Below are 26,644 nucleotides of genomic sequence, written 5' to 3'. Positions count from 1 at the left end.
TACCACGTTTTCTCACCCATTCATTCACCAGCTAATGAGCAGCTGGGCTGACAGAGCAGCAGTGAACATGATGAGCAGGCACGTTGGCATGATGGCAAAGCATGGAATCCTTTGGGTGTCTGTACCTAGAAGTAGCATAGCTGAGCCATCTGCTGGTCTTCTAGCTTCTTAAGAAACCTGCATGCTAATTTCCATAGTGTCTGTACCAGTTTGCACTTGAGCCAACAGTAGACAAGGGTTCCTCTTTCCCCACATACATGTAACTGTGGAGGTTAAGCACAGTAGGACTGAAAGGCCAGCTTCTAGGTCTGTGGCTCCAGCAGACTGCACTTGGTTCGCCCATGTTCACTGCAGCGTCCTTTCCCTTTCTGACACGTGTCGCAGGGGATGCCAACTTGGGCCACATGGAACTTTATCTCAAAATCATTTTTTCAATGCTTCCTTTCCTCGTGGTTGCTTTAGACCCTGCCTTCTACTTTGACTTCTGATACTGCAGGTCTGATTTATTCCGCCGTTGTTGTTGTTTTTCATTAATGCTCTGTAGTTTGATTTCATCCTTTCTTATTGGGAAAATGTCTTTCTGTAGACTCTTTTTTTAATAAAAAAAAAAAAAAGAAAGTAAGAGGGAGAGAGGGAGGGAGAAAGGGAGGGAGGGAGGGGGGAGAGAGAGAGAGAGAGGAGATAGTGTCATACACCAGGCCTGGTTGTGTACACCTTTAATCCTATTACTAAGGAGGCAGAGGCAGGCAGATCTCTTAGCTTGAGGCCAACCTGGTCTACAGAGTGAGTTCCAGGACAGCCAGGGCTATACAGAGAAACCCAGTCTCAAAAAAAGAAAACAACAAAACAAAACAAAAAGTGGCTGATTTGCTGTATAGCATTAGTTCCATTTCATTTGTAAGGCTAGCAGCTAAGGAGTTAACAGGTTTCGGCATGATGATTTATGCCTTTAACCCCTGCTCTCTGCAGGCAGAGGCTGGTAGATCTCTAAGAGTTCAGAACTGACCCTGTCTCAAAAGAAAAAGTTAATAATGAGTCAGTTCCTTAATTGGTGCATAGAATCATAGCTTTGAGACTATAATAACAGTGAATGTCCTAAGAAAAATATTTTTAAAGGTGTGTCACACAGGTATGTGTTCTGAATATTTCAATAGGTTTGAGACAGAGCCTTCTTCAATCCATTCATAGCCTCATTATTGTGATTGTGAATTTCATTAGGTGCAGCCATCTTCATGCACAGGATTGATAATTATCACAGTGTGTTGTAATGTTGTCATCATTCCTGTTGTGTGTGATGCGTGATGACGGGGTACATGTGTGTGGAGATCAGCCTGGCAGCTGAAATTGTTACCCGTGCTTATGAGTCCTAACTATTTGAGGTTATCATAAAGGTGTATGGTTGATTAATAGTAATTCTAGTCTGCATTTGGATTTGTGTGTTGTATCCTTTATAGTGGTGTCTTCCTGCTAATTATGTTTCATATGTTTTCCCTCGGTAAAGACTTTACAGCTGTAACTTGCGTGGATACAATGCAGGAGGAAGAAGGCGACAGAGGTGACGATGCCTCGGTTTTGACCAGAGGGGATGACAAGCCACACCCTTTCAGTAATCCTCGATGGGCCACTAGAGTCTTTGCTGCTGACTGTGTCTGCAGAATAATTAACCAGTGTGAAAATGCAAACAGAGCTCATTTTGACATTGCTTTAGCACAAGAAATGAAAAAACGTGATTCAAGAAGTAAGTGACACGACCAGATGATAAAAGTGGAGAGCTATCCCTCTGGTTTTCACTTCAGATGGAAGCATAGCAGTCATGGGCCTTACTCTAGATGGACAGGCTCCTGCATTGCACTCAGTACGCCGTTATTTGTGTTATGTTAGCATAAATAAAAAGTATGAGCTTAATCCCTGGACTCTATGGGAGAAGGGTGGTTGCATGCACTGTGATACACACATACAGTAGTAAACATAATTTTTAAATCAAAGCATTGGTATTGCCAGTCTCAATGTATATTGTGTTTAATAGTTTCCAAGTAAGCATTTTCTTTTGAACTGTGTTTAGGATGAATATTGTTTTAGATGCTAACAATACAAAATCAGTGTGCATTCACTAGTGCTCCATGACTCCCATATGTGCCATTCACCAGTGCTCCCTGACTCCCATATGTGCCATTCACTGGTGCTCCCTGACTCTCATATGTACCATTTACCAATGTTCCCTGACTCCCATACTCCAAACCAAGACCGTAGTTGCCTTTTACTAAGATGTGGTAGTTTTTCCTGTGGACTCCACCTCTGAGTTTGTCTCATGTTTTCTAGGTAATGCTCATTTCTGGAAACATTACTGGGCCAGTTTTGAATGATTTTTTGTTGTTGTTGTTGTTTGCTGCTTCTCAGCATTTTTATAGCAAGAGTATGTTTCAGGAACAAAAGGAATTGCAGGGTTTTTTTTATTCCTGTAGCTAGAGATTTTTTTATATATATTTCTATGTTTGGCATTAACTTGACATAAGAGAATAAATTACTGCCAAGTTCATCACATGCCAGGCCCTGCTAAGTACAATTAATATGGTTTATCAGACAGTCTGGACAAAGTGTTTATTGAGGAAACTGCTACCACTCTTTCTTAATGTTAATTCTGCTTTGGGCTTTTGAATAGCTGTATGTAATTTTTTTATTTTGGAATTGATTTGTGTATATTTGAGTATATGTTAAATTTAGCCTGAAAGTCTATTTAACACAGGATGAAATGAAACAGTCTGGAGAACCTAAGCCATAAAATAAGGAGAGAACATTATCACATCATGTAAATTGTAGTTTCAGCCTGTTCTTGTTCATGCTAAAACATGTTTTTCATCTTCTAGATGATTTTTTGGTGCTCCATCTTGCTGACTTGATCCGCATGGCTTTCATGGCTGCCACAGACCACAGTGACCAGCTCCGTCTCTCTGGCCTTGACACACTCTTGGTAGTTATCCGACGGTTTGCAGATATTGCAGAGCCAGAGTTTCCGGGTCATGTGATTCTGGAACAGTATCAAGCCAATGTAAGTATTTTCTGTTAGAACTTTCCTGGTGTTAATAAACAGCACTGATAAAATCTGTGACTCTGTGTCATGTCACATTTTAGTGGATAAAGACTCTCTTCAAACGTAAGCCCTTACCATTAGTGCACAGAAAATACATGTAGAACAAATCTAATAGCTAGCATTTTATAAAGCTCCAAGTAAAACCAAAATAGTATACTTAAAACAGGAGCTTATATTCTTAAGGGTTGATTTTATACATATATATATTTAAAGCCTTTTTAACTTACAGGAAGTCTTTAGTAGTCAAATCTTTTACAAAGTAAAAAGTTAGCTTCTCAGGAGGTAAGTAAGTAAGCAGGCTACACGCTCATTTATCTCTGTTACTTCTAGACTAGAGGGCTACATGGAACCTCCTTCAGTGTGTTTTCTAGATTTAGGAAAGGGCCAGGCTTTGTCCTGGTTTCATGATCTTTATAACTGTGTTTAAGAGTCCAAGGATAAGAGTGTAACCGTCGCCTGTTTTGTAATCTGTCTGTTGAGTGACAGGCAGTCTGTTGATGGCTAGAAACAAGGAGACCCTCTACAACAGCTCTGTAGTTGGTTGGCCAGCTCCATAACTTCTTCCAGGCAAACAAAGCCAGCATATGCATGGAACATAGCCAAAGGGAAGGGTTGACGTGTTGGAACAGACACTGTAACTCAGCCCAGTAGGGCCAACCTCTCACGTTTCTGCCTTCTTACAGCTGCAGGTGCAGGAAACACAGATCAGGCAGGAAAATGGGGACTCATTGTCTTCCACACTGTCTCTACTCTGAGCAACCCCACCTCTCTCTCTAAGTGGTAACAAGATGACTCTTTCCACACTGGTGCCCTTGCAGAGAAACAGCCCCTCTGCAGCAAAGCTCTTGAGAGACCTTAGTGTCCTGGTGTGGTTCCCTGGAGCCAGTGTGCACAGACTGAGTTGGGGAGAGATGCTTCCTCCAGGGTACAATGTGCTGCCGGTAACTTCAAAAGGTACATGACAGAGAGACATAGCAGGACCCATGAAACCTATTCTTAATGAATGATTTCCAAGTATCATTAAAGTGATGCTCCCTTGTTGATGGTCAGCGTGTTGTGTAATTCCTTGGCAGGTTGGAGCCGCTCTTAGACCAGCCTTCACTTCAGAGACACCACCTGACATCACCGCCAAAGCATGTCAGGTACGTGGGTACCAAATCAGAGCTTTAGAAGCCAAGCGCTTGGGAGACTGAGCCTTGAAGCTTGCCGTGAGTTCAAGGCCAGCCTGAGCTACATGCTAAGCTCCAGTCTCAAGGGTCTTCCTTATAGTCTCAGAGTCATCTCAGCCTCTTTTCCTTTCCTTTGTGACATTTGGGAGCAGTTTCATATTGATGGACTTGTCAGGGTTCAGTTCCTATTACAGATCCTGCCACAGCTGAGTGTGGTGACACAGGTCTTTGATCCCAGCATTCAGGAGGCAGAGGCAGGGGGATCTCTGTGAGTTTGAGGCCAGTCTGGCTTACAGATAAAATGCTAGGACAGCCAAGGCTAAAACCCTGTCCTGAAAAAACAAAATGTAAAATACAGTAAAAGTCCTGCCACGGTAAGCCATCACCCTGCACAGGTCCAGTCACTGAGTACAAGCCTGTCTGTGGGTTACATTCCCCTCAATTGGTAGGTAAATGGTCTAGTAGAGGATAAAACTCACACTGACAATGTATGCAAATACTCATTTTCCCACATCTGCAGCATTGAGTTACCAAACTCCTGACTAAAAACTGTGTGTCGGGAGAGCACAGGTAGAAATTTCAAGCAAAGTTAAATTTGTTTTACATGTCTCCGAGAGCATATTCTGCCACATCCAGCTTCCCCTTTGTGTTTTAGGGACTAGCCTGTTGTAGCCCTGGCTAACCTTAACCTAGTCAAATCTGTCCTGACACTCCTGCTTCTCCTGCTTCTGCCTCCCTGCTGTTGGGATAGAGACACAGCCACTGTAGTTTGCAAATGCCACTGATGTTTTCCTGTTCTTGCTTTGCTTTGTGGTTTGTTTTGGGGTTTTTTATGTTTTGTTTTCTCAAGACAGGGTTTCTCTGTGTAGCCTTGGTTGTCCCGGACCAGGCTGGCTTTGAACTCACAGAGATGTGCCTAACTTCTGCCTCCCCATGCTAGGATTAAAGGCATGAGCCACCACCAGCAGGCTTGCTTTGCTTTTTAAATACAACTAAGCTGTTTAGAAGAATCATAATCTTCCTTAGAGCCTGGCTATGTAACAGAGTAGAAGAACACTTGCCTGTCATATGTGAGATTGTGGGGTCAGTCCCCAGAACTGCAAAATATAAAAATAAAATTTTCCTTGTTCCTTGGAGTGTTTTCTTTTGAAATAGGGTCTCACTGTGTAGCTCTGTCTGACCTGGAACTCTAGGTAGACAAGTGTAGCATCACAAAAATCCACCTGTCTCTCTGCCTTCTGAGTGCTGGGACTAAAGGCAGGTGCCAGCACACCCAGCCTCACTGGAGTTTGAAATGTTAAGTCACATTAGTTAACCACTCAATCTCTTAATTTTAAATAATGAGAGGAGATACTCAAGATTAAAATATAGCTTTATGATTACAGGTACGGAGTTTAATTTACTCATGTTGCTGTCTCACACTAAAGAGCAGCATTTAACCTGCTTTAGCCTTAGTCCCCGGTCAGTTTTGAAGTCCTGGCTTTTGATTCTTCTCCTGCTACATTTTATTAGTTTTCTTGGTTAAAAAAAAAGACTGGAGAGCTGTTAAGAGTATTGGCTGTGGGGCTGGAGAGATAGCTCAGCAGTTAAGAGCACTGACTGCTCTTCTAGGAGTCCTGAGTTCAAATCCCAGCAACCAATGGTAGTTCACAACCATCTGCAATAGGATCTGATGCCCTCGTCAGGGGTGTCTGAAGACAGCTAAAGTGCATTCATGTAAATAAATAAGTTAAAAAGAAGGAGGAGGAGGAGGAAGGAAAGAAAGAAAGGAGGAGGAAGAAGGAAAGAAAGAAACAAGGAAGGAAGAAAGAAAGAGAGAGAGAAAGAAGAGTGTTAGCTGCTCTTCTAGAGGCCATGGGTTCAATTCCCAGGTGACAGCTCACAATTGTCTATAACTCCAGTTCCAGGGGATCCAAAGCCATACAGAAATACATGCAGGCAAAACACCAGTGTCCATAAAGTAAAAATAAATAAATCTTGTTTAAAAAATTATTTCTGTGGCTAGATCCCTAAAATGTGAGTGGGCTCTGCTAAGCTCAAAATAAGAAATGCAGAATTTTTTTAAATCTAACCTTTGGTCTTCTCAAAATCAGGTTTGCAGTGCTTGGATAGCAAGTGGGGTTGTTAGTGACCTCAGCGATCTCCGCAGAGTTCATCAGCTACTTGTCTCTTCCCTGACGAAGATTCAGGCTGGAAAAGAAGCTCTCAGCCAGCTGTACAATGAGAGTGCCTCCACCATGGAGATCTTAGCTGTGCTGAGAGCCTGGGCAGAGGTTAGTGCTCCTTCATGGACAGTGGGGATTATGAAAACTAGTACACACCACAAACACTGAAGGACATGCAATAGAATCATACCGTAAATCTTTTTGGCGGGGGGAGGGGGTTTGTAAGCCTATATATGTGTTTGCCTGAGTTTGAACCCAGATCCTTGTTACGTAAGGCCTATAACACTGAGGCACACCCTAACCGACTTTTTGTTTTGTTTTGGGGGGCTTTGGGGGGTTTTGAGGCAAGGTCCTCCCATGTAGCTGAGGGTGGCAGTGAAATTGTGATTCTCCTCTTCCACCTCTCAAATGCTGAGAGCACCAGCTCTGTCACCGCATTAAATAGCCTGTGAATTTCAAATGAGATTTATTTAAATATTAGTTTATAACTTCTAACAGGTCTATATAATTGCTGTACAAAGACATAAAAATCACAAGCAAGCCTTGAAGACTACTGTTAATTCTGAAGACAGTATGAGAAACGGGTCCTCTTCAGCTGCTGGTCTTCTTGACTTAGTCTGCACTGACCTGGCCACGCTAAGCAAACTCTGGCTTGCTGCACTTCAGGATTTTGCTCTCTTAACTTTGCCTGCAGAATTTGCTTCCCAGCTTCCTACTGAAGGTAAGGAGGTAAAATAAATTAATTCCTAGAGTGACAGTAACTTCTATTCCAAGATTTCTCCTGTAGTACATGATGCTCAGCTGAAACATATTACTCCTAAATGACTTTTATTCCTGGGATAGGCATCTAAGAGCTGCATTTTTGTAGACAACCAGATTTTGTAATTCCCCGTCCTCACAGTCATCTGTCCTCACAGATAGGATATTACCAAACATGTCCCCAGAGCAGCTTCAGTAGCCTGTGTGCCTACCAACATGGCTGTCTCGTCTCACCCTTCCAACTGAATTTAGTCCTTAATTTTTACCAATCTAGAGGGTAAAAAATAGTATTTTTAAATTTTTATTTAGAGTCTTTGCTTGTGTTTATAACCATTTAAATTGCTTCTTCTGTGAATCCCTGCCCCTTCTTGGATTTCTAATTTATGTTTGTCCTTTTCCTACTATCCATTAATCGCCCTCCCCCTCTTTTTTTTTTTTCATTGTTCAATGGAAAATCCATTACAAAGTACACATGACAAATCCAAGGTCTCTCCAGGCAGGCTGACCTACAAGTTCCTGGGAATTCTATCTTCCTGTGTTGGCCTCCTGTCTCCTCAGAGGAGCTCTGGTTGGGCACACGGAGGTCCAAGTACTCACAGAGAAGCTCTAAGAGACCCAGGAATGTTAAACACATGGGGGCCTCTCCTTAGTGGAGGACATAAAATACCTGTCATGTCGTCATCCCTGTCCCATGTCCTGTTCGAGGCTGTGTGTGTGTGTGTGTGTGTGTGTGTGTGTGTGTGTGTGTGTGTGTCCTGTTGTTCTTAACAACCTGGTGACCTTGCTAGTATCTCTGGAGACAGGCCTCACCCAATTTCCCCTGAATGATGATCCCAGACTCTTCCCGCCCTCTTGCCATCCTTAAGGGAGATGTCACATGTACTTTGTGGCCTGCTGACCTCTATGCTAGGGTTCAGGGTTCAGAGGCCTTTCAGCTATAGAGTCTACCCTCATGGTCAAGTGTACTTGCTATGTAGTCACTCGTTAAGCTTTATTGTGAACATGGAATTGGACTTACTGATTGGACTCTTTGTTGCCTGGAAACCTTTTCCTGAATTGCACTGCGTTAAGTATGCTGACACTGAGCCACCTGGTCCCTCAGAGTCTGACCCAGCTTATTGAAGTCAGTCTGCACTGCTTGTCTCCCCATGTGGTTTGCTGCCCTGCCTGGATATCTGTAGGGACCTCTTCAGCCTGACATCACAGACGTGCTACTACATCCAGCCTTACATGGGTTTGGGGACAAGTGCTTTTTAGTCGTTGAGACTTCTCTAACTTTTTAAATTGCATTTTTTTCTTTTTCTTTTTGTTTGTGTGAGGGAGAGGGAGAGAGAGAGAGAGAGAGAGAGAGAGAGAGAGAGAGAGAATATGTGTGTGCCGCACTGAGAATTGAATTTAAGACTCATGAGCAGCCTGGCAGTGGTAGCGCACGCCTTTAATCCCAGCACTTGGGAGGCAGAGGCAGGCGGATTTCTGAGTTCGAGGCTAGCCTGGGCTATACAGAGAAACCCTGTCTCAAAAAGAAAAAAAAAAAGAAAGAAAGAAGGAAAGAAAGAGAGAGAGAGAGAGAGAGAGAGAGAGAGAGAGAGAGAGAGAGAGAGAGAGAGAGAAAGAAAGAAAGAAAGAAAGAAAGAAAGAAAGAAAGAAAGAAAGAAAGAAAGAAAGAAAGGAAAGACTCATGAGCACTGGATAAGTACTGTACCACTCCGTTTTTCTGTTGTTTCTGAGACATGGTATCTTGCAGGTCAAGCTGACCTTAGCTTCTTATATAGCTGAGGTTGACTTGCCTTGAACTCTGGATTTTCTCCCTCCACAATGCAGAGAGTAAAGACACCACCACACCTAACTCAGCCTTCACATTCATATAAAGTTACATATAAATTTACCCTGTGACACAACAGTACTCCCAGGAGAATTCAGACATTAGTAACATTGACAGTACAACAGCATGAACAAATGTCCAGAAATGTGGGGCAAAGTAAGATGAATTACAGAAAAACAGACGGTGAGAGGTCCACAACGTCAAACCCAAGACAGTAGAGCTCATCCGTGCTGATGAAAAGCAGCCTTTGGGTCTGGGAGCAAAGGTGACAGGTGACTGGAAGGTGCGTCTGTGGCTCCCATGACTGTTTCCTCCTTTGTAGGTGGTGCTTTCTACACAGCAGAGACGAGCAAGAGTGCAAAGCTACACTACCACGACTCCTGGGCCCTCATCCTCCACGCTGCGGCCCTGTGGCTCACCAGCACGGGCTTCGCTGACCCAGATGAAGGCGGTGCCAATCTCTCAAGGCCTGTAACTCCAACATCCATGTGCCAGGGCTCATCATCATCAGGAGCTGCCGTGAAGTCCCCCGAGGATGTCTACACTGACAGGTTCCATCTGATTCTAGGTCAGCAGGAGAGCTACAGGGCTGGGGGTGTGCCTAACTTGTGCCTCGCTGCCTCCCTCCTGGTGACTGTCACCTTATTCTTTGCTTCTTGTTAGTGACATCATTTATAAAACTGGGTATTGTGTATTTTTTTAATTATAAATTTTAAGTCTAGAATCCTTTTATAAGTTGACTTCAGTATCAAGTTGATAATTAGAAATTATAAGAGAAGTTTAGTCCTTTTTACAACATTTTCATTTGTCTGCTGGGAGAAAGGGGTGGTTTTGAGCCAGGATCTCAGTGTGTAAGGCAGGCTGGCCTGGAACTCCTGCCCCACCCCTTAAGTGTGAGATACCGAAGGATGCTTCCACATCCAGCTTCCCTTAGAGTTGTAATTTATGAGTATGAGTGTGTGCCTGCTTTGTCTGTATATACACATACGCAGTGCCCAGAAGAAGGCTTTGGGGCCCCTGGGAACTGAACTCACATCCTCTGAAGAGTTGTGTATGCTTTTCACCATCGAGCCATCTCTCCAGCCACTCCACAGGTTTTGAAAGATGAGTGTGCCTCTGCAAATGTTGTAAATTTCTCTGTATTTGTATTTTTAAAAATATATGTGTATATGTGTGTGTGTGAATATGCTGATGTGTTTTTCAATGAGTTGTTCTCAACAGTTTCAAGACTGTATACCCAGTGATTTTTTTTTTTTTTTTTTTAAGAAAATCAGGAGGCCGGAGAGGTAACTCCAAGGTTAATAACTTTTGATGCTCTTCCAGAGGCCCCGAGTTCAATTCCCAGCACAACATCAGGCAGCTCACAAAACAACCACCTGTAACTCCTACTCTAAGGATCCAGCACACACAGTCTTTTAACTTTAAAGTTATTATCTTATTCTATGTGTGTGGAGTTTTGCTTGCATATATATCTGCCCACCACTTACATGCTTCATGCCCACAGAAGCCAGGTGTCAGAGCCCCTGAAACTGGAGTTATAGTTGGTTGTGAGCGACCTTGTAGATGCTGGGAATCAAACCCATGTCCTCTGGAAGAGCAGTAAGTACTCATTAACCACTGAGTCATTTCTTTAGCCCTTAAACTTTTTTTAATTAAAAAAAGAAGCTAGGCAGTGGTGGTGCCCACCTTTAATTTCAGTGCTGGGAAGACAGAGGCAGGAGGATCTCTGAGTTCAAGGCCTGACTGGTCTATAGACTACGTTTCAAGACATTGAGGGCTACACAGAGAAACTCTGTCTTGAAAAAAAACAAAAAACAAAAACAACAAAAAAGAATCCAACACAAGTTCAAAGCCAGCCTGGACTACGTAAGCCCTGGCACTCACGCATGTGCACACCCGCGTGTACACACACACACACACACACACACACACACACACTCTCACTCTCTCTCTCTGAAACTGTATTGTTTACTTGTGCTGTCTTTTGCTAAGTCAGTGTATTTATCTCATCACGATAGACTCATCCAACAGTCTGAACTGAGAATCTCAGGGGCATCTTGCTTTTCCTCTCCCAGGAATCAGCGTGGAGTTCCTGTGTTCCCTGCGCTCAGATGCAAGCTTGGAAAGCATCATGGCTTGTCTGCGTGCACTGCAGGCCCTGCTCGATGTTCCTTGGCCCAGGTGGAGAATTGGCAGTGATCAGGTGCTGGACTGTGCCTTGGGTAGACCTCTGTTGACGTCAGAGACCACAACTACATTCGGGTTGAGTCGGGACGCTGCTGTGTATTATAAGGAGCTACTTTAGAAATACTTCTCCAGTCTTTGTTATTACAAGAAAATTTTAATATTAATCTTAGAATCTACACGTCAGCCTTTGGCTGTGTCTCCAGTATCATCTCAGACATGAATGAAAATGATCATTTGTCATAGTACCATTTCTCACCGAAATGAGCTGAGAAGTGTTCTGATATTTGTTACAGTGTTATAAGCCAGGCATGGTGATACACCTGAAATCCCAGCGCTGTAGGAACAGGCCGGAGGATCAGGAGTTTGAGGTCATCCTTGGCAAGTTTAGGCCAGGCAGACAAGACTGCTTCAAAGCAGAGAAGTACTGATATATTCCTTTATTGTTCTGGCAATATACTTGTTTTTAAAAAGAGAATTTATTCAATTCTGTCTTTTTGAGCTTTTATCATTACATTTAACCTTGTTATTTTTACACACACACACATGAACTGACATAAACAAATGTAATTTCCAATAGTGTCCACTTCATGTTTTCTGACAGGACTTGGGTATTGAATTGCTAAATGTACTACACCGAGTAATTTTGACCAGAGAGTCACCAGCCATTCAACTGGCTTCACTTGAAGTGGTCAGGCAGATTATCTGTGCCGCCCAAGAACATGTGAAGGAAAAAAGACGTAGTGCAGAAGGTAAATATTAACTCAGTGACATAGCATCTCTTCTCATTCCAGTTCTGAGAGTCATACACTCTGTATGCAGTGGGCAAGCGCTGTTCCCCTAGGCGCAGCCGCAGCCACACAACGCAGCGCAGTGTCATTGTCTTCACAAGTGTTACTCGGGGTAACCACACAATCTGGATACTGCTGAAACTAGGGCAGACGGCAATACAGACCTAAAGAGCAAACGGGCAGAAGTGGGCAGTATGTGGGGGCCGGTGGGCAGAGTCTAGTCTGATCCTTGTGCCCAGCCGCTGCCAGTCTGTAAGATGACAGAGTCGCTGTTGGAGCTGCTGCTGTCAGATTCTCACTTATAACAGCACAGAGATGAGTTTGATCGGGCACTATTTTAAGGCTGAAAAGATTACAAGAATTTTATTTTTAACCCACTGTAATGAGAACTCATAGTAAAAACAACTTTAACTTCAGAGCTGCTTTTTCCTTAAGCTTTTCACACCTAGGACTTAGCCACTAAATGCATTGTCTGGAATTGCCACCTACTTGGAGCCAAGCAAGCAGCAAGTATTTCTTAAGCACTGTTCCCTCTGTGTTTCAGTTGATGATGGAGCCTCTGAGAAGGAAACCCTGCCAGAGTTTGGTGAAGGGAAGGACACAGGAGGACTCGTACCTGGGAAGTCTTTGGTCTTTGCAACCCTGGAACTCTGTGTCTGCATCCTCGTTAGACAGCTCCCAGAACTGAACCCTAAGCTGGCAGGTAGCCCAGGAGGAAAGGCTTCAAAGCCGAAGACCCTGTTGGAGGAGGGAAGTAGACTGGTGGCGGCTGCCCTGGCCATCCTTGCTGAGCTTCCTGCAGTGTGCTCTCCTGAAGGTATGCTGTGCTGTGTGAGCTTCCTGCAGTGTGCACTCCTGAAGGTATGCTGTGCTGTGTGAGCTTCCTGCAGTGTGCTCTCCTGAAGGTATGCTGTGCTGTGTGAGCTTCCTGCAGTGTGCTCTCCTGAAGGTATGCTGTGCTGTGCGTAGGACCTAGAGCCGTGCCTCTCAGTCACTTCCTCGGTTGGGTGACCCCAGCCGTAGAACTGCTTCCTTGCTACTTCATAACTGACTTGCTACTGCTGTGAATCATAATGTAAATACCTGATATACAGTCCACAGTGGGGCCATGGCCTCCAGGTTGCCAGCCACTGTCCTAGAAGAAGGGGACTGACCTAGTTGCTATTCATTTTCTCATTTGAGTACTTTTTATAATCCTGTAAGATTAGTCTTGCAGTCTAATATAATTTGTTTCACCAAGAGGTGAAAGTGAAAGCCACAAACAGCAGATGTGATGGTGAATGCGCTTCCTGTGACTGCCTTCTTACTCCAGGTCTAGGCGTGGAGCCCAGGCTTGGAGCATGCGAGAGTGTGCCCTGACCATCAAGCTGACAGTATTTTAAATCAAGTAGTAGTACTTGTACATTTTCAGTGTGCAGTATCTGGTGGACAGTTCTGACTCCATATGACAAATTTGTCATGAGGATGCCCTGTCCTGTTTGGGACCAAATCCATTCAGTTCTTTCATCTAGCTCCTAGGGTTCTCTGGGTGCTGCTAACTCCACTGCCTGCCAGAGGCTCCCTGCTGATCCTGTTGTTTGCAGTGGGCATACTTTCTGTGAGCATAAGCCACCTAATTCTGGGTCAGGTAGGCCCACTCTGCCACCGTGTGTGTGTGTGTGTGTGTGTGTGTGTGTGTGTGTGTGTGTGTGTGTGTGTGTGTTGGAGAAGAGTGTTTCGGGAGTCGGTTCTTGCTACTTTGTTTGGCGGCAGCCTCGCTCTTGCTCCTGTCACTGTGGTGCTCCATGTGGGTCTCTGATCTGCAAGCTTCCAGGTGACTCGCCTCCCATCTTGCCATAGGGATGCTAGGATCACAGGTGTTCACCACTGTGTCCAGCTTCTCCAGCAAACAGTGCACTGATCTAGCTTTTTAATGTTTTCTTCCTTCAAAGTTAACTCTGGTCTCACCTTATCAGAAAATGTTTCCCTGGAGACCTTCTCATAATGAGTTTTGTTTGTTCTTGTATAAACACTATTTCTTATGAAGATCTATAGCTTTCTCCATCATGTAACTATATTATATGTAACTATTACATATAAAAGATAAATATGTGTGTAGGTGTGTTTTATTTCTAGTTAAAATTTGTCTTTTGAACAAAGTCTAGCACAGGATGTGAGAAGATGGCTCGGTGGTGAAGTTCCTGCCATGCAAGCATGACCTCAAAAGCTGAGCGGCCCGTGTGTACCTGTAACCCCAGTGCTGCGGTAGAGGGAGAGGCAAAAGCAGGCAGAGCCACAGAGTTCATGAGGCAGCCACCCAGCCAGCCAGCCAGCCAGTCAGTGAGAATGTCACAGAAAATAAGGTGGAGCCATCACACACACACATACACACACGCACACACAGCAACTGACCAACCTACATCCCGAGTTCAAGTCCAACCTGGGCAGTTTAGTGAAACTCTATCTCAAAATTAAAGCTAAAAGAGAAGGCGAGTTCCGAGGAGATATAGCTCAGTAGTAGAACGTGCTTACCTACCAAGAGTAAAGCCCTAGGTTCAGTTCCCAAAACAAAAGGTCTTGTAAACATAGTTTAAATAAATTGAGTAGTAATGAACCTTCATCACATTGTGAAAATACTTAGAGCTACAGGACTGTGTCCTTCAAAATGCGAAGCTAGAACTAGACTTGGAGATACTTGCCTGTCATGCCTGCACTCCAGAATCTGAGGCAGAAGAATCAGGAATTCAAGTCCACCCTGAATACACAGTGAGATCCTGTCTCAAAAGCAATTAAACAAACTACAACAAGTAGGATAGGAAAAGCTTAGCAGGGCATAGTGATATACACACTTTTAATCCCGAGACTTAGAAGGCAAAGGCCTTAGAAGCCACAGGATCCCTGTGTGTTTGAGGCCAGCCTGGTCTACAGAGTGAGTTCCAGGACAGCCACATTTGTAATACATACTGAGACCTTATTTTTAAAAAAAAGAAAGAAAGATTAATAGGTAGCTATGAAAAGCTTGACACTAAAAAAATAAATAGCTGGGCGGTGGTGGCACACGCCTTTAATCCCAGCACTTGGGAGGCAGGGACAGGTGGATTTCTGAGTTCGAGGCCAGCCTGGTCTACAAAGTGAGTTCCAGGACAGCCAGGGCTATACAGAGAAACCCTGTCTCGAAAAACCAAATAAATAAATAAATAAATAAATAAATAAATAAATAAATAAATAAATAAAAGCCGGGCATGGTGGCGCACACCTTTAATCCCAGCAGAGGGAGGCAGAGGCAGGCAGATTTCTGAGTTCGAGGCCAGTCTGGTCTACAAAGTGAGTTCCAGGACAGCCAGGGCTATACAGAGAAACCCTGTCTCGAACCACCACCCCTCCCCCCCCCCAAAAAAAAAACTTGACACTAAGCAATACAACCAAAGTAACATTTCCAGTTACAACTATCAGAATTTGATCCAACTGTAAAAAATCTTAATTGATGGGGAAGTCGCTTGAGTGATAAATTGATTAGGATGCCTTGCTAACATAAGGACCTGTGTTGGAACCCAGGAACCATATTATACAAAGCCTGTCATAGTGGCATAGTTGCATACACTTGTAGTCCCTGTACTAGGGAGGCAGAGAAGGCTTGGGGTGTGCTGGCTAGCCAGCCAGTCTAGAGTTACTAAATTCTCTCAATAGTTACAATTTATGAGAAATGCTCTAGAGCTTTTCTGGGTGGTGTTTTGGGAAAGATGAGTTGGTGCTGAAGAAGGAGCACTGAGCTGTGCCTCGAAGCTGTGTTTGTTTGACAGCAAACACTGGAAGCCTCTGACACCCTTTTATTCCTGATGACTCAGCTTTTTTTCTAGCTGCATTTATTTCCTTTTATGTGTATGTGTGTGTTTCCAGAACATGTGTATATGTACTGTGTGCATTCCTGGTTCTCACAGGAGTCAGAGAGGCATTGCATCATCTGAAGCTGTAGTTAAGGTCTGTTATGGGGTCTGGTGAGATGGCTCAGTGGGTTAGAGCACCCGACTGCTCTTCCGAAGGTCCAGAGTTCAAATCCCAGCAACCACATGGTGGCTCACAACCATCCATAACAAGATCTGACCCCCTCTTCTGGAGTGTCTGAAGACAGCTACAATGTACTTACATATAATAAATAAATAAATAAATAAATCTTTTTTTAAAAAAAAGGTCTGTTATGGGCCAACTGTGCGGGCGCTGGGAATCAAACTCGCGTCCTCTGCAAGAGCAACGGGTGCTCTTCACTGATGAGCTATCCCTCCAGCCCTCCTTGGTGACTTCAGAAAATGTGCATGCTCAATGCAGAGTTTTCATTTTCTCTTGCAGGCAGCATCTCAATTCTCCCTACAGTATTGTACCTTACCATCGGAGTCCTCCGGGAAACGGCTGTGAAGTTACCTGGGGGCCAGTTATCCTGCACAGTCACGGCTTCCCTGCAGACTCTGAAAGGAATCTTAACTTCCCCCATGGCCCGGGCAGAAAAGAGCCACGAAGCTTGGACCAGCCTCCTCCAAAGTGCATTAGCAACTGTGCTTGACTGCTGGAGCCCAGGTCAGTAGGACTGTTAGGTCTTAATGTGAGAGGCATGCTAGGTTTGTTTCTGTTTTTTGTTTTTTGGCTAAGCTATTCTGTTGCTCATATTTGGTAGTCTCACCCAGAAGAGACTGTATTGTGTATTTAGCAGGTATGTAAAGTGTTCGGATTTATTATTCATTATCTCCGATGTCTTTGTCCATTTGTAATTGGCAAGAGAGACAGAAGCAGGTGGGTCTCTTGAGTCCAGGCCAGCCTGGTCTACAGAGTTCCAGGATAGCCAGGACTACAACTACAAAGAAAAATAAGAAAAGGAAAAGAAAAGAGTCTTAGAAAAGTGGCAAGCAAGGATGGTACAGATGAGAGCCGAAGGCGAAAGTGTAGCTGGGAGGAGGAAGTACAGATAGGTAACAGTGTCTCCCTGAGACTTACAGGTCCCTGCCATTGCTACTGGCAAGAAGGCTTTATTTTTAAAGGCAACCCTCTAGTGCAATCCATATTTAAGAGAAAAGGCGGTAGAGAATGGCTGGAGGTGGAATTATACAGTGGTGACGAGATAGCAGGACGAGATACATCACAGCACGTTTGAGTGTGTCAGCCTCTGCCAGCGTAAGAGGGGAGGAGAGATGAAGATGGAAGAGCACAGTCTCCATCATGACAAGTTCTCCTTTATCACAGACACACAGTGGTGTCTGGGCTCAGTGTGTATCAGGACGGAGATGTTAGAGCAACTGTTAACGTAGGTCACTAGGAGCCGATCGTGAAGGTAAAATGTTTGCAGAGCAACAGCTTGCCTCCCAGCTGAGCCTGATGCTGCCTGTCATCCCAACACTTGGCAGGAGAAGCAAGAATATCAGGAGTTCAAGGCCAGCCTTAGTTACATAGTGAGTTCAGGGCCAACCTAGCCAAGCCAGGCCCTATCTCAAAAAAAAAAAAAAAAAAAAAACAAAAAAAAAAAAAAGAAAAACAAAAAGAAAAAAAAACCTTAGTAGATTAAAACAGAAAAACATTGTGGCTTAAAACAGAAAAGCATTTGTTACCTATTAGTTTCTGAGGTCCAGGCCTTAGCCACTCATGAAGTTACTAGGACACTCACTGGCCAGGGCTACAGCTAGAGGACTGGATTCCAGAATGACTCACTCAGACAGCTGTTGGCAAGGGGCCTGCTCTCTACTGCCTGAGCCTCACAAGACTCCTGCTGCTAAGCAGACTTCCCATCCATCCTCAGAAAATAAAGGGCAGGAAAGGAGCTGAAGAAGAAATGGGAAGAGACCCAGGACATAGTTACCTTGATGACATTTAAAAGTATTTTTACTAAACTAACTAGCAGACTGTAATGACTAAAAATGACTTTGCAGGGGGCGCTAAGGGGGGTGAAGCATGAGAGCCCCTGGATGTCTGTGATCTCTGCATTCACACCGTCCACTTACTGACTTGCTGTGGCTTGGGCAAATGACCAGATTCCTGTTCCTTACTCAGACACGGTGGCTGCCAGGGTGAAGTGTCTGAGCACCACACAGGACACTGCTGTGTGGGTCACTTTGTTACCGTGTGCCAGCTCACCTGAGAGAACTCAGTGCTCTCTCACTGCGTCTCCTCTTGGGCGTCAGCCCCCAAAGCTCTCCACCCACCCAGTGTCAGGCATTTTGTGATTTTTTTGTTGTTGTTCTTGAGGTAGTCTCACAGGCTGATGGTGAATTTTGTGGCAGAGTTCTTACATTCCAGATTCTCCTGCCTAGCCTCCCAAGAGCTGGGACTACAGGCTTGAGCCACCACATCCTGCTCTCTATAGTTTCTGGTGTTTTTATAAGCATGGACCTTTTGTTACTAGCTGACCCTAAATTCTTTGTTTGATCTCCACATTATAGTGAAGTTGTATTCTATTGCCTAAGAGGGCTGGCTGGCACAGGTGGTGTTTAAGTACTATTGAGTTGATATGGCTGGTGCTACTGTTTATGCGTGTCATTTGTTTGTAAATAACAACCACTTAGTCTAAGTGGGCTAGGCTGGAGCTAATAGAGTACTTGTCTAACAGCATAAAGCCCTGGCTTCTGTCCCCAGCACTACATACTCTTGTCATGGTAACTCAGCCTGTGAGCCCAGCACGCAGGAGCTGCAGCCAGGAAAAGTCATCTATGCCACACATCAGGTTGGAGGCCAGCCTAGGCTATTTGAAATCCTGGAAGCTTTTCGTTTGTTTGTTTTGTTTTGGGGGTTTTTTATGGTTTTGGTTTTTTATTTGTTTGTTTGTTTGTTTGTTTATATAAGTACACTGTCACTCTCTTCAGACACACCAGAAGAGGGCAGCAGATCCTATAGCAAATGGTTGTGAGCCACAATGCAGTTGCTGGGAGTTGAACTCAAGACCTCTGGAAGAGCAGTCAGTGTTCTTAACCACTGAGCCATCTCTCCAGCCCCTTATTTTGGGTTTTAAACCAATCATAACACTTGATCTTGGCCAAAAAGCCAAAGAAGCTATTTTTAATTAATCGATTAATTAAAACTTAATTTAGTGAGTCAAGTTTACCACTCTTTCTCATTTTGTTTTGTCAGTCTTTCTGTCTTGTCTGTTTTTAGATAGGGTTTCTCTGTATAGTTTTGGCTGTCCTAGAACTCTGTAGACCAGGCTGACCTCGAACTCACAGAGATCCACCTGCCTCTGCCTCTCAAGTGCTAGGATTAAAAGCATGTGCCACCACTACCCAGCATTACCCTTTCAAAATTACTGGTTTTTCATAGCTACTTCATTAAAAATATTTAACTAGAATATTTATTCTAACTGATCCTTGGGAAATGGGGGTGGAGCTCAGAGGTAGAATACTTTCCTAGTCCTTTTGGGTGGGTGGGTGTGTGTGTGTGTGGTAGGAGTGGACTAGCACGCAGGTGGGATTTGAGCCTGCTGACATGCACCACCACTGTCCAGCCGCCCTCTGGGGCTCTTGTGCTAACCAAGCTAAAAACAGCCTTGCACAGACGCAAGGCAATGTGTACAAGCCTCCTAACTGTTGTTTCTCTGCAGTTGACGGAGCACAAGAACCTGATGAAGTCAGTCTGCTTACTGCCGTCACAGTATTTATTTTGTCTACCAGCCCAGAAGTGACAACCGTCCCCTGCCTTCAGAATCGCTGCATTGAAAAATTTAAGGCTGCCCTGGAGAGCAAGGACTCTGTGGTAAGTGTCTTTTAGCAGAGCGCTATTTGCAGTAGCAATCTGTTGAGACACACGTGTTGCCTTTATGATTGCAGTACACACACTGTGCTTCTCTGTGATCTCGGTCTCTGTGACAAGCAGTATCCAGGGGCTGGATTGTGGTTCAGTAGGTAGTGTGCACAGCTAGCACACACAAGACCCTGGGCTTGATGCCCAGCACTGTACAAACCTAGCATGGTAGTGTAGGTCTGTAATACCAGCCCCAGGGACTAGAGATAGAGATCACAAGTGAGTTAAGGCCATCCTAAGCTACATGAGACTGTCTCCAAAAACAAGGAGGTAAAACAATACTAAGTGTTTAAATAAGAGCATCTTAAAATTGGTGTAACTCTCCAGGAGTGGAATGGCTACATCTAATCCCGGCACTGGGGATACAAAGATAGAAGTGCCTATGAAGGCAAGGCTAGTCCATCCACATATACGTTTCAGGTCAACCAGGACTACATAGTGAAAATTGTCAAAAAAAAAAAAAAAAACGTGGAATTGGAGAGGTGGTTCGGCAGTTAACAGCACTTTTTACCAGAGGCCCGAAGCTCAGTTTTCAGCACTCACGTTGGATAGCTTACAGCCACCTGGACCTCTAGTTCCAGGAGGTCTGATCTCTTTGTCCGGTCTCTGTGGACACTGCGCTCAAGTGCCCATATCCACACACAGAAGCACACATACACATCATGTATTAAAACAAAATCACGGGCAGTGGTGGCGGAAGCCTTTAATCCCAGCACTTGGGAGGCAGAGGCAGGCGGATTTCTGAGGTCAAAACCAGCCTGGTCTACAGAGTGAGTTCCAGGACAGCCAGGGCTACACAGAGAAACCCTGTTTCGGGGGGGAGGGGGAGAATGATATGACATGGGATTTATATGATAATTTGTGCATTTTCTTTAAAGAAAAAAATAAGGAATGACAGATTAGGTTAGACTAGATTAAATGTTTTTTTTCATGTGTTACGAAATGAGTTTGGAACCCATACACAGAAACATTTCTTATTTCCAAAGACACTGGAACCAAATTTTCTCAGGGGGGCAATAATACTAATGCTCAAAATACTATTCCAGTTTAAGGAGAGGTGATGCATGTCTGTAGTTGTTTTCCTTTATCCTTTTGTCCAAGGTCATTGGCTACCTGCCCAAGTTGGGTAGCAGTGACACAACTGTGACAAGTCATGGCACATCTTAGTGTGGGCCAGATGGAGTCCTTAAAACATGTATACCACCTGGGACAGGACTCAAATGTGTAGAATTTCACTGTAAGACACTTTTCTTTTTTTTTTTTTTTTTTTTTTTTTTTTTGGTGTGAGTTGTTGGGGTTCATTTATAATGTGACTGCTAGTTTTACACAGTACAGAGACAGACGCCTGAGAAGAGTGGGCTAGAGGGCAAACCCCCTCCCGCTGTGCTGAGCACCTCTGTGCCCCTCCACCCTGCTGCAGCCACTGTTTTTATGTAATGCCCGTTGGTATTAGGACTTCCAAAACTAAAGAGAACAGGAATAAATATAAACCTTTGCCACTTTAACTGCAAAGAGTTTGCAAGAACGTTTGTTCTTTGTGTCTCTTTGTTCTGGGAACTTTGTAAATTTACTCTTTCTTCTCATCTTGCCTGGTTAGGTGCAAATGAAGACCTGTCAGCTCCTCCACTCCATTTTTCAGTATCCAAAGCCGGCCGTTTCCTACCCATACATTTATTCCTTAGCATCTTCTATCGTGGAGAAGCTTCAGGACATAGCCAGGAGGAAACCCGAAGATGCTACCGAGCTGCAGCTCTGTCAAGAAGGAATAAAGCTCTTAGAAGCTTTGGTCGCCATTGCGGAAGAAGAGCACCGTGAGTATCAGCCCTGAGCCCTGCTCTCTCTCCAGTGTCTGTAATCACATGGTGTCTGCTTCTCTTTCATCCGAAGGCCCTTATGAGAGTGGTGTCTGCCAAAGGCTGGGTCTCAAGCACCTGGGGCCTAGTGTTTGTCAGGACTCTGTCTCAAAAACGAGCAAACAAAAACGATTGCCAGGGCTGGTGGCACACTTCCATGATTCCAGCATTCCTGCCATGGAGACCAGACAGTCACCATGAGTTTGAGGCCCACCTGGGCAGCACAGTGAGACTGTCTTCAAAAACAAAAAGACAGGGGAGTGTCGTGAGACCTGACCCTAGATGCAGAGCTACCGGACTGACAGCTGCAGAGAGAGGACACTCGGTCTTCCCAGAAATGAGCCTGTGCTTAGTTATGCCATAGCAAGTGGTCAGCGATAAAAAGTAAACTGACTCAGCAGCTTGTATTTATATATGCATTTTTTTTTTTTATTATTTGAGACAGGGTTTCTCTGTATAGCTCTGGCCACCACGCCCAGCTATATATGCATTTTTGTAGTTACTCACACCAATAAAAAAAAATAGCTGGGCGTGGTGGCGCACACCTTTAATCCCAGCACTCGGGAGGCAGAGGCAGGCGGATTTCTGAGTTCGAGGACAGCCAGGGCTACACAGAGAAACCCTGTCTCGAAAAACAAATAAATAAATAAATAAATAAATAAATAAATAGGCCATGAATTTGAGAAAGAGTGGGGGACATGGGAGGGGCTAGGAGGAAGAGGGAAAAGTGATATAACTATAGTAGATATATATACAGTTTTTAAATCAATTTTAAAAAGAAAAGAAAAAGAGGGTGCTGGAGAGATGGTTCAGGGGTTAAGAGCACTGACTGCTCATCCAGAGGTCCTGAGTTCAATTCCCAGCAACCACAGGGTGACTCACAACCATCTGTAATGAGATCTGGGTGCCCTTTTCTGGCATGCAGGAGGCATACCTGTAGGCAAAACACTGTATACATGGTAAATAAATAAATCTTTCAAAAAAAGGGGTGGCTCAGGGAGGTGGCACATGCCCTTAATCCCGGAACTCAAGAGGCAGAGACAGGTGGAATCTCTGAGTTTGAGGGCAGCCAGGGCTTTATTCAGAAAAACCCTGTCTTGAAAAGCAGGAAAGAAAAGGAGAACTGGAGCAAGAGCTCAGTCAATGAGCATCTTGCCTTGGAAGCACTAGGACCTGAGTTAGTTATTCAGAGCCTGTAATTCCAGCACTCAGAAGGTGGAGACAGGAGAATAACAGGTTTTAACGTTATCCTCAGTGAATTTGGGGCTGGGCTAGCCCCGCAAAAAAAGAAAAAGCTGGGTGGTATGGAGGCGATGGCTTACTTGTCCCAGTGCCAAGGAGTCAGAAGCAAGTGATCCCTGGGGCTCCCTGTCCAGCCTAGCCTATATGTGGGCTCTGGACGAGGACAGACACACAGACATGTTCTGCAGGCGTGGGTGCGCGCACACACACACTCACTCACACAATAAGTGTGTAAAATGTTAATCCCAGATACTGGTAATACAGTGTGAGAATAGATGAGGGTGGAGTTTCTCCCCAAGTGAAGAGTTTACTCGAAGCTCCTTCCTCCCTGAGCCCTGCCGTCTCTCCCCCTAGGCGCTCAGCTGGTGGCCTGCCTTCTGCCCATCCTCATCTCCTTCCTTTTGGATGAGAATGCTCTGGGATCAGCAACTTCAGTAACGAGAAGTCTGCACGACTTTGCTTTGCACAGTCTCATGCAGATTGGGCCTCGGTACTCGTCTGTGTTTAAAAGAGTCATGGCTTCTTCCCCAGCCCTGAAAGCCCGGCTGGAGGCTGCTGTAAAAGGCAATCAGGAAAGTGTCCGAGTGGATCCGCCTTCTAAGCATGCCAAGAACCTGGCCAGGAACTCCAGCATCCAGCTAAAGACCAATTTCCTGTGAGCTGCTCTCCTAGCACACTGAGCGCCTGAATGTAACGCTTGGTGTTTCCTTGCTTTGGGGACAAAAGTGGAACTTGAGGCACGAGTGCACTTGGAGATCCTGTTGATCGTTCTCATTTCAGGAGGGACCGAAACTTAACGTTCTTGGTAATTCTGGTTTTATTTTGTTTCCATTTACTAAGACCATGGAACTGTCAGGATTCTTGCCAGGCATTTCAAGAAAGTGCCAAAGATCCAAATTTACTAAGCAATCCACTGCTTTGAAAATGAAGGGATGTCCTCTAACAGTCTGTATGTCCTCTAACTGTCTATCACTGTATTATAAAGTATCTGCGCTTACACCACATCCCACTTTCTACATGGACTCCTGCCTTATTCAGTGGTCGTATCAAACTGTGTTGCATTTCTCAAGCAACATCAACAATTAGAGCAGGGGAGGGTGGCACTCACCTGAGGAGACTGAGACAGGATGATCATCAAAGTTCCAACCAGCCTGGTCTACTGAGTGAGTTCCAGACCAGCTGTGACCACACGATAGGACTTCTCTCAAAAAATAAATTAACAAACTAACTAACAATAATAATGCCAACAATAAATAAGTGATTGCAACACTCTTTAATAACTAGACCTAAGCCAGGCTCATGCCTCTAATCCCATCACTCAGGAGACAGGCAAGTGGATCTCTGTGAGTTCAAGGCCAGCCTGGTCTACAGAGTGAGTTCCAGGACAGCCAGGGCTACACAGAGAAACCTGTCTCAAACAAAGAACCAAATCTAGAATTACCCAACTTATAACAGGAGAGACAGCTTCAGCCCCACTGTGTGGCTTGAGGCTGTGGTCTCATGATTCTGTCTTTTAAGTGAGTCTATGCTGAGATCACGCAGGATGCTTTTATGTAGAATATAGAACGATCACCCTCCTACCATTCTCAGATGGATTTTCTGTTACCTCTGTTCCTTTTGTTTTGGTTTTTTATTTGTGGAAATCATTCATATTGAAAGCTTAATATAGAGTCATGTCTATATCGATTTGGGGTTATATGAATGTCAGATTTAGTACAACAAATTTAGAACTTCAGTGAATACGAATACTTTTTTAACACAGAATGTATTTTAATATAAAAATATAATGATAAAGTCATACTGGTAGAAAATATTTTTTGGCTGTTTACGATCATTTTCCCTCCACTTCAGTATTGTTCTGTGTGAATTGACCACTGTGTCAGAATGATGCAGCTTCCTGTTAAAATTTACAAAATGCAGGGACAGAGGTGTAGCCAGAATTGAGAAAAACTGATTAGACCAAGAGCACGTGGTGGACTCTGTTTTATTATGTTTGTATGTAAATACTCTTGTAAAGCATTCAGAGTGGAAAACATTTGACAAACTCTAACACTAAAATCAACTTTTCTACATTACATAAATAAAGCTAATTTTCTTTAATGTTTTTGTATTTTGAAGTGTTCATCCAGGAAAGATGACCAGTTTTTCTCTCCCTTCACCTTGGCTTTGGTTCTCAGGAGTGTTCCCCACAGGAGCGTTCCCCGAAGGAGCGTTCCCCGCAGTGGTTTGGGGTTGTCTACCTAGAGGGCTTGAATGTATCTTTGCTGCTGTTCTCATCTAAAATGCCCTTCTCCCGGGTTCTTTCTGTGAACTCTGTCTCCTTTCAGGCCAGGGCTAAGTCTTGCTAACAACACGTTATACCCTTGACCTACCAAATTCTACTACTGCCTTACTCATCTGTGTTGCTGTAGTCACTGCCACAGTGTGATGCCTACTCTGCCCGTCAGTCCAGTGTACTATCACCTTACCTCCCTTGTAGACGGCTTCCTCAGCGGGAGAGATCGTGTCCAGTAATCTTGCCTCTGTGCCATCAACCATGTTCCTAACAGCAGCTTACTTGCTCTGGTGTGAGCCAGAGTTAGACTCAGGATCATGTTTCTTTACCAAGGACAGTGCAGCCCAGGTGCTCTTTGGGTACAGTCTATTAGTTTGATTATTAGGGGCTCTCTAATAATCAAACTGTTCTATTGCCATGAAGAGACACCATGACCAAGGCAACTCTTATAAAGGAAAGCATTTAATTGGGGGCTTGCTTCTGGTTTCAGAGAGTTAATCCATTATCCTCATGGCAGGAAGCAAACAGGCATGGAGCTGGAGCTAAGAGCTGCTCCCTGATCCCCAGGGAGCATGCAGAAGGATTTTGGGCATGGTGTGGGCTTTTGAAACTTCAAGGCCCACCCCCAAGTGACACACCTCCTCCAACAAGGCCATTCAATCGTTCCAAACAGCTCATCCACTGGGGACTTAAGCATGCAAAATATGAGCCTATGGGGGCATTCTCATTCAAACCAACATATGGGCTTTTATTGTTTCATCCATTTTGATTGTTCCATTTGGTTGTTAAGATTTCTGCTCAGCATTTTGTTGCATAATGTTTTTAAGTGCATCATCTTTTTTGACAGTGCAGAATTTTAAGATACTACTCTGCTGATAAGAAAAGTAGTAATGGCTGAGGATTTGAACCTGTCTCTCAAGCCTTCTTCCCTTGGGGCAGTGGTTCTCCACTTGTGGATCTTGACCCCTTTGGGGATGCAATGACCTTTTCACAGGGGTTGCACAGCATGTCAGATTCCTGCATTTCCATTGATAACAGTAGCAAAATTACAGTTATAAAGTAGCAAGGAAAATAATTTTATAGGGCTGGAGAGATGACTCAGCAGTTGAATGGGGCTTTGAGCAAACTATCTTAGGCAAACTTTTCTCTCTTCCCCCCCCCACCCCGCCCCCACCTTGTAACCAAACCATTTCTACTAACAAAGTAGGTAAAAGTAAAGGAAACATAATATCCTCTGTAGTTCTTAAGGGTGAACAGTCAGAATAGAAAATGCATTGCAAGGCTCTTTGGGTTGTTTGAGGAGGGAGGGTTGTTTTGTTTGGCCCCTCCTCACCCCCACCCCACAGAGTTTCTCTGTGTAGACCTGACTGTACTGGAAATCACTCTGTAGACCAGGCTGGCCTCGAACTCAGAAATCCACCTGCGTCTGTCTCCTGAGTGCTGGGATTAAAGGTGTGTACTATCACTGCCTGGCTGGAAGTTCTGTATGATCAAATGTTATTTCCGTGAGCTGGTGAATAGCAGATGAATGTCCACTGTCAATAACC

The 26,644-nt window shown here is 44.3% G+C and overlaps 1 protein-coding gene across 6 annotated transcripts in view; it reads left to right on the top strand.

Moving 5' to 3' along the window:
- Heatr5a (HEAT repeat containing 5A) overlaps window positions 1-24,922 on the top strand; it is a 95,501-nt gene extending 70,579 nt beyond the window's left edge. For 5 of the 6 annotated variants that reach the window (XM_006516011.4, XM_006516012.4, XM_006516009.4 and 2 more), the window contains 13 exons: window positions 1,502-1,738; window positions 2,865-3,046; window positions 4,162-4,230; window positions 6,351-6,530; window positions 6,921-7,143; window positions 9,326-9,571; window positions 11,079-11,206; window positions 11,792-11,939; window positions 12,523-12,795; window positions 16,302-16,526; window positions 19,528-19,679; window positions 21,325-21,538; window positions 23,177-24,922. In XM_006516011.4, coding sequence (XP_006516074.1) covers window positions 1,502-1,738; window positions 2,865-3,046; window positions 4,162-4,230; window positions 6,351-6,530; window positions 6,921-7,143; window positions 9,326-9,571; window positions 11,079-11,206; window positions 11,792-11,939; window positions 12,523-12,795; window positions 16,302-16,526; window positions 19,528-19,679; window positions 21,325-21,538; window positions 23,177-23,481 — 2,582 coding nt within the window. In that variant the 3' untranslated portion in view covers window positions 23,482-24,922. The remainder of the gene's footprint in view (window positions 1-1,501; window positions 1,739-2,864; window positions 3,047-4,161; window positions 4,231-6,350; window positions 6,531-6,920; window positions 7,144-9,325; window positions 9,572-11,078; window positions 11,207-11,791; window positions 11,940-12,522; window positions 12,796-16,301; window positions 16,527-19,527; window positions 19,680-21,324; window positions 21,539-23,176) is intronic. The other variant, NM_177171.4, reaches the window with a different exon arrangement.
- The last annotated feature ends 1,722 nt before the right edge of the window (window positions 24,923-26,644 follow it).

The sequence above is a fragment of the Mus musculus genome, chromosome 12 (genome assembly GCF_000001635.26).
Source record: "Mus musculus strain C57BL/6J chromosome 12, GRCm38.p6 C57BL/6J".
Classification (NCBI taxonomy): Eukaryota; Metazoa; Chordata; class Mammalia; order Rodentia; family Muridae; genus Mus; species Mus musculus.
The sequence above is the reverse complement of the archived record's forward strand: the minus strand, read 5'-3'. Positions and strand labels throughout refer to the sequence as shown.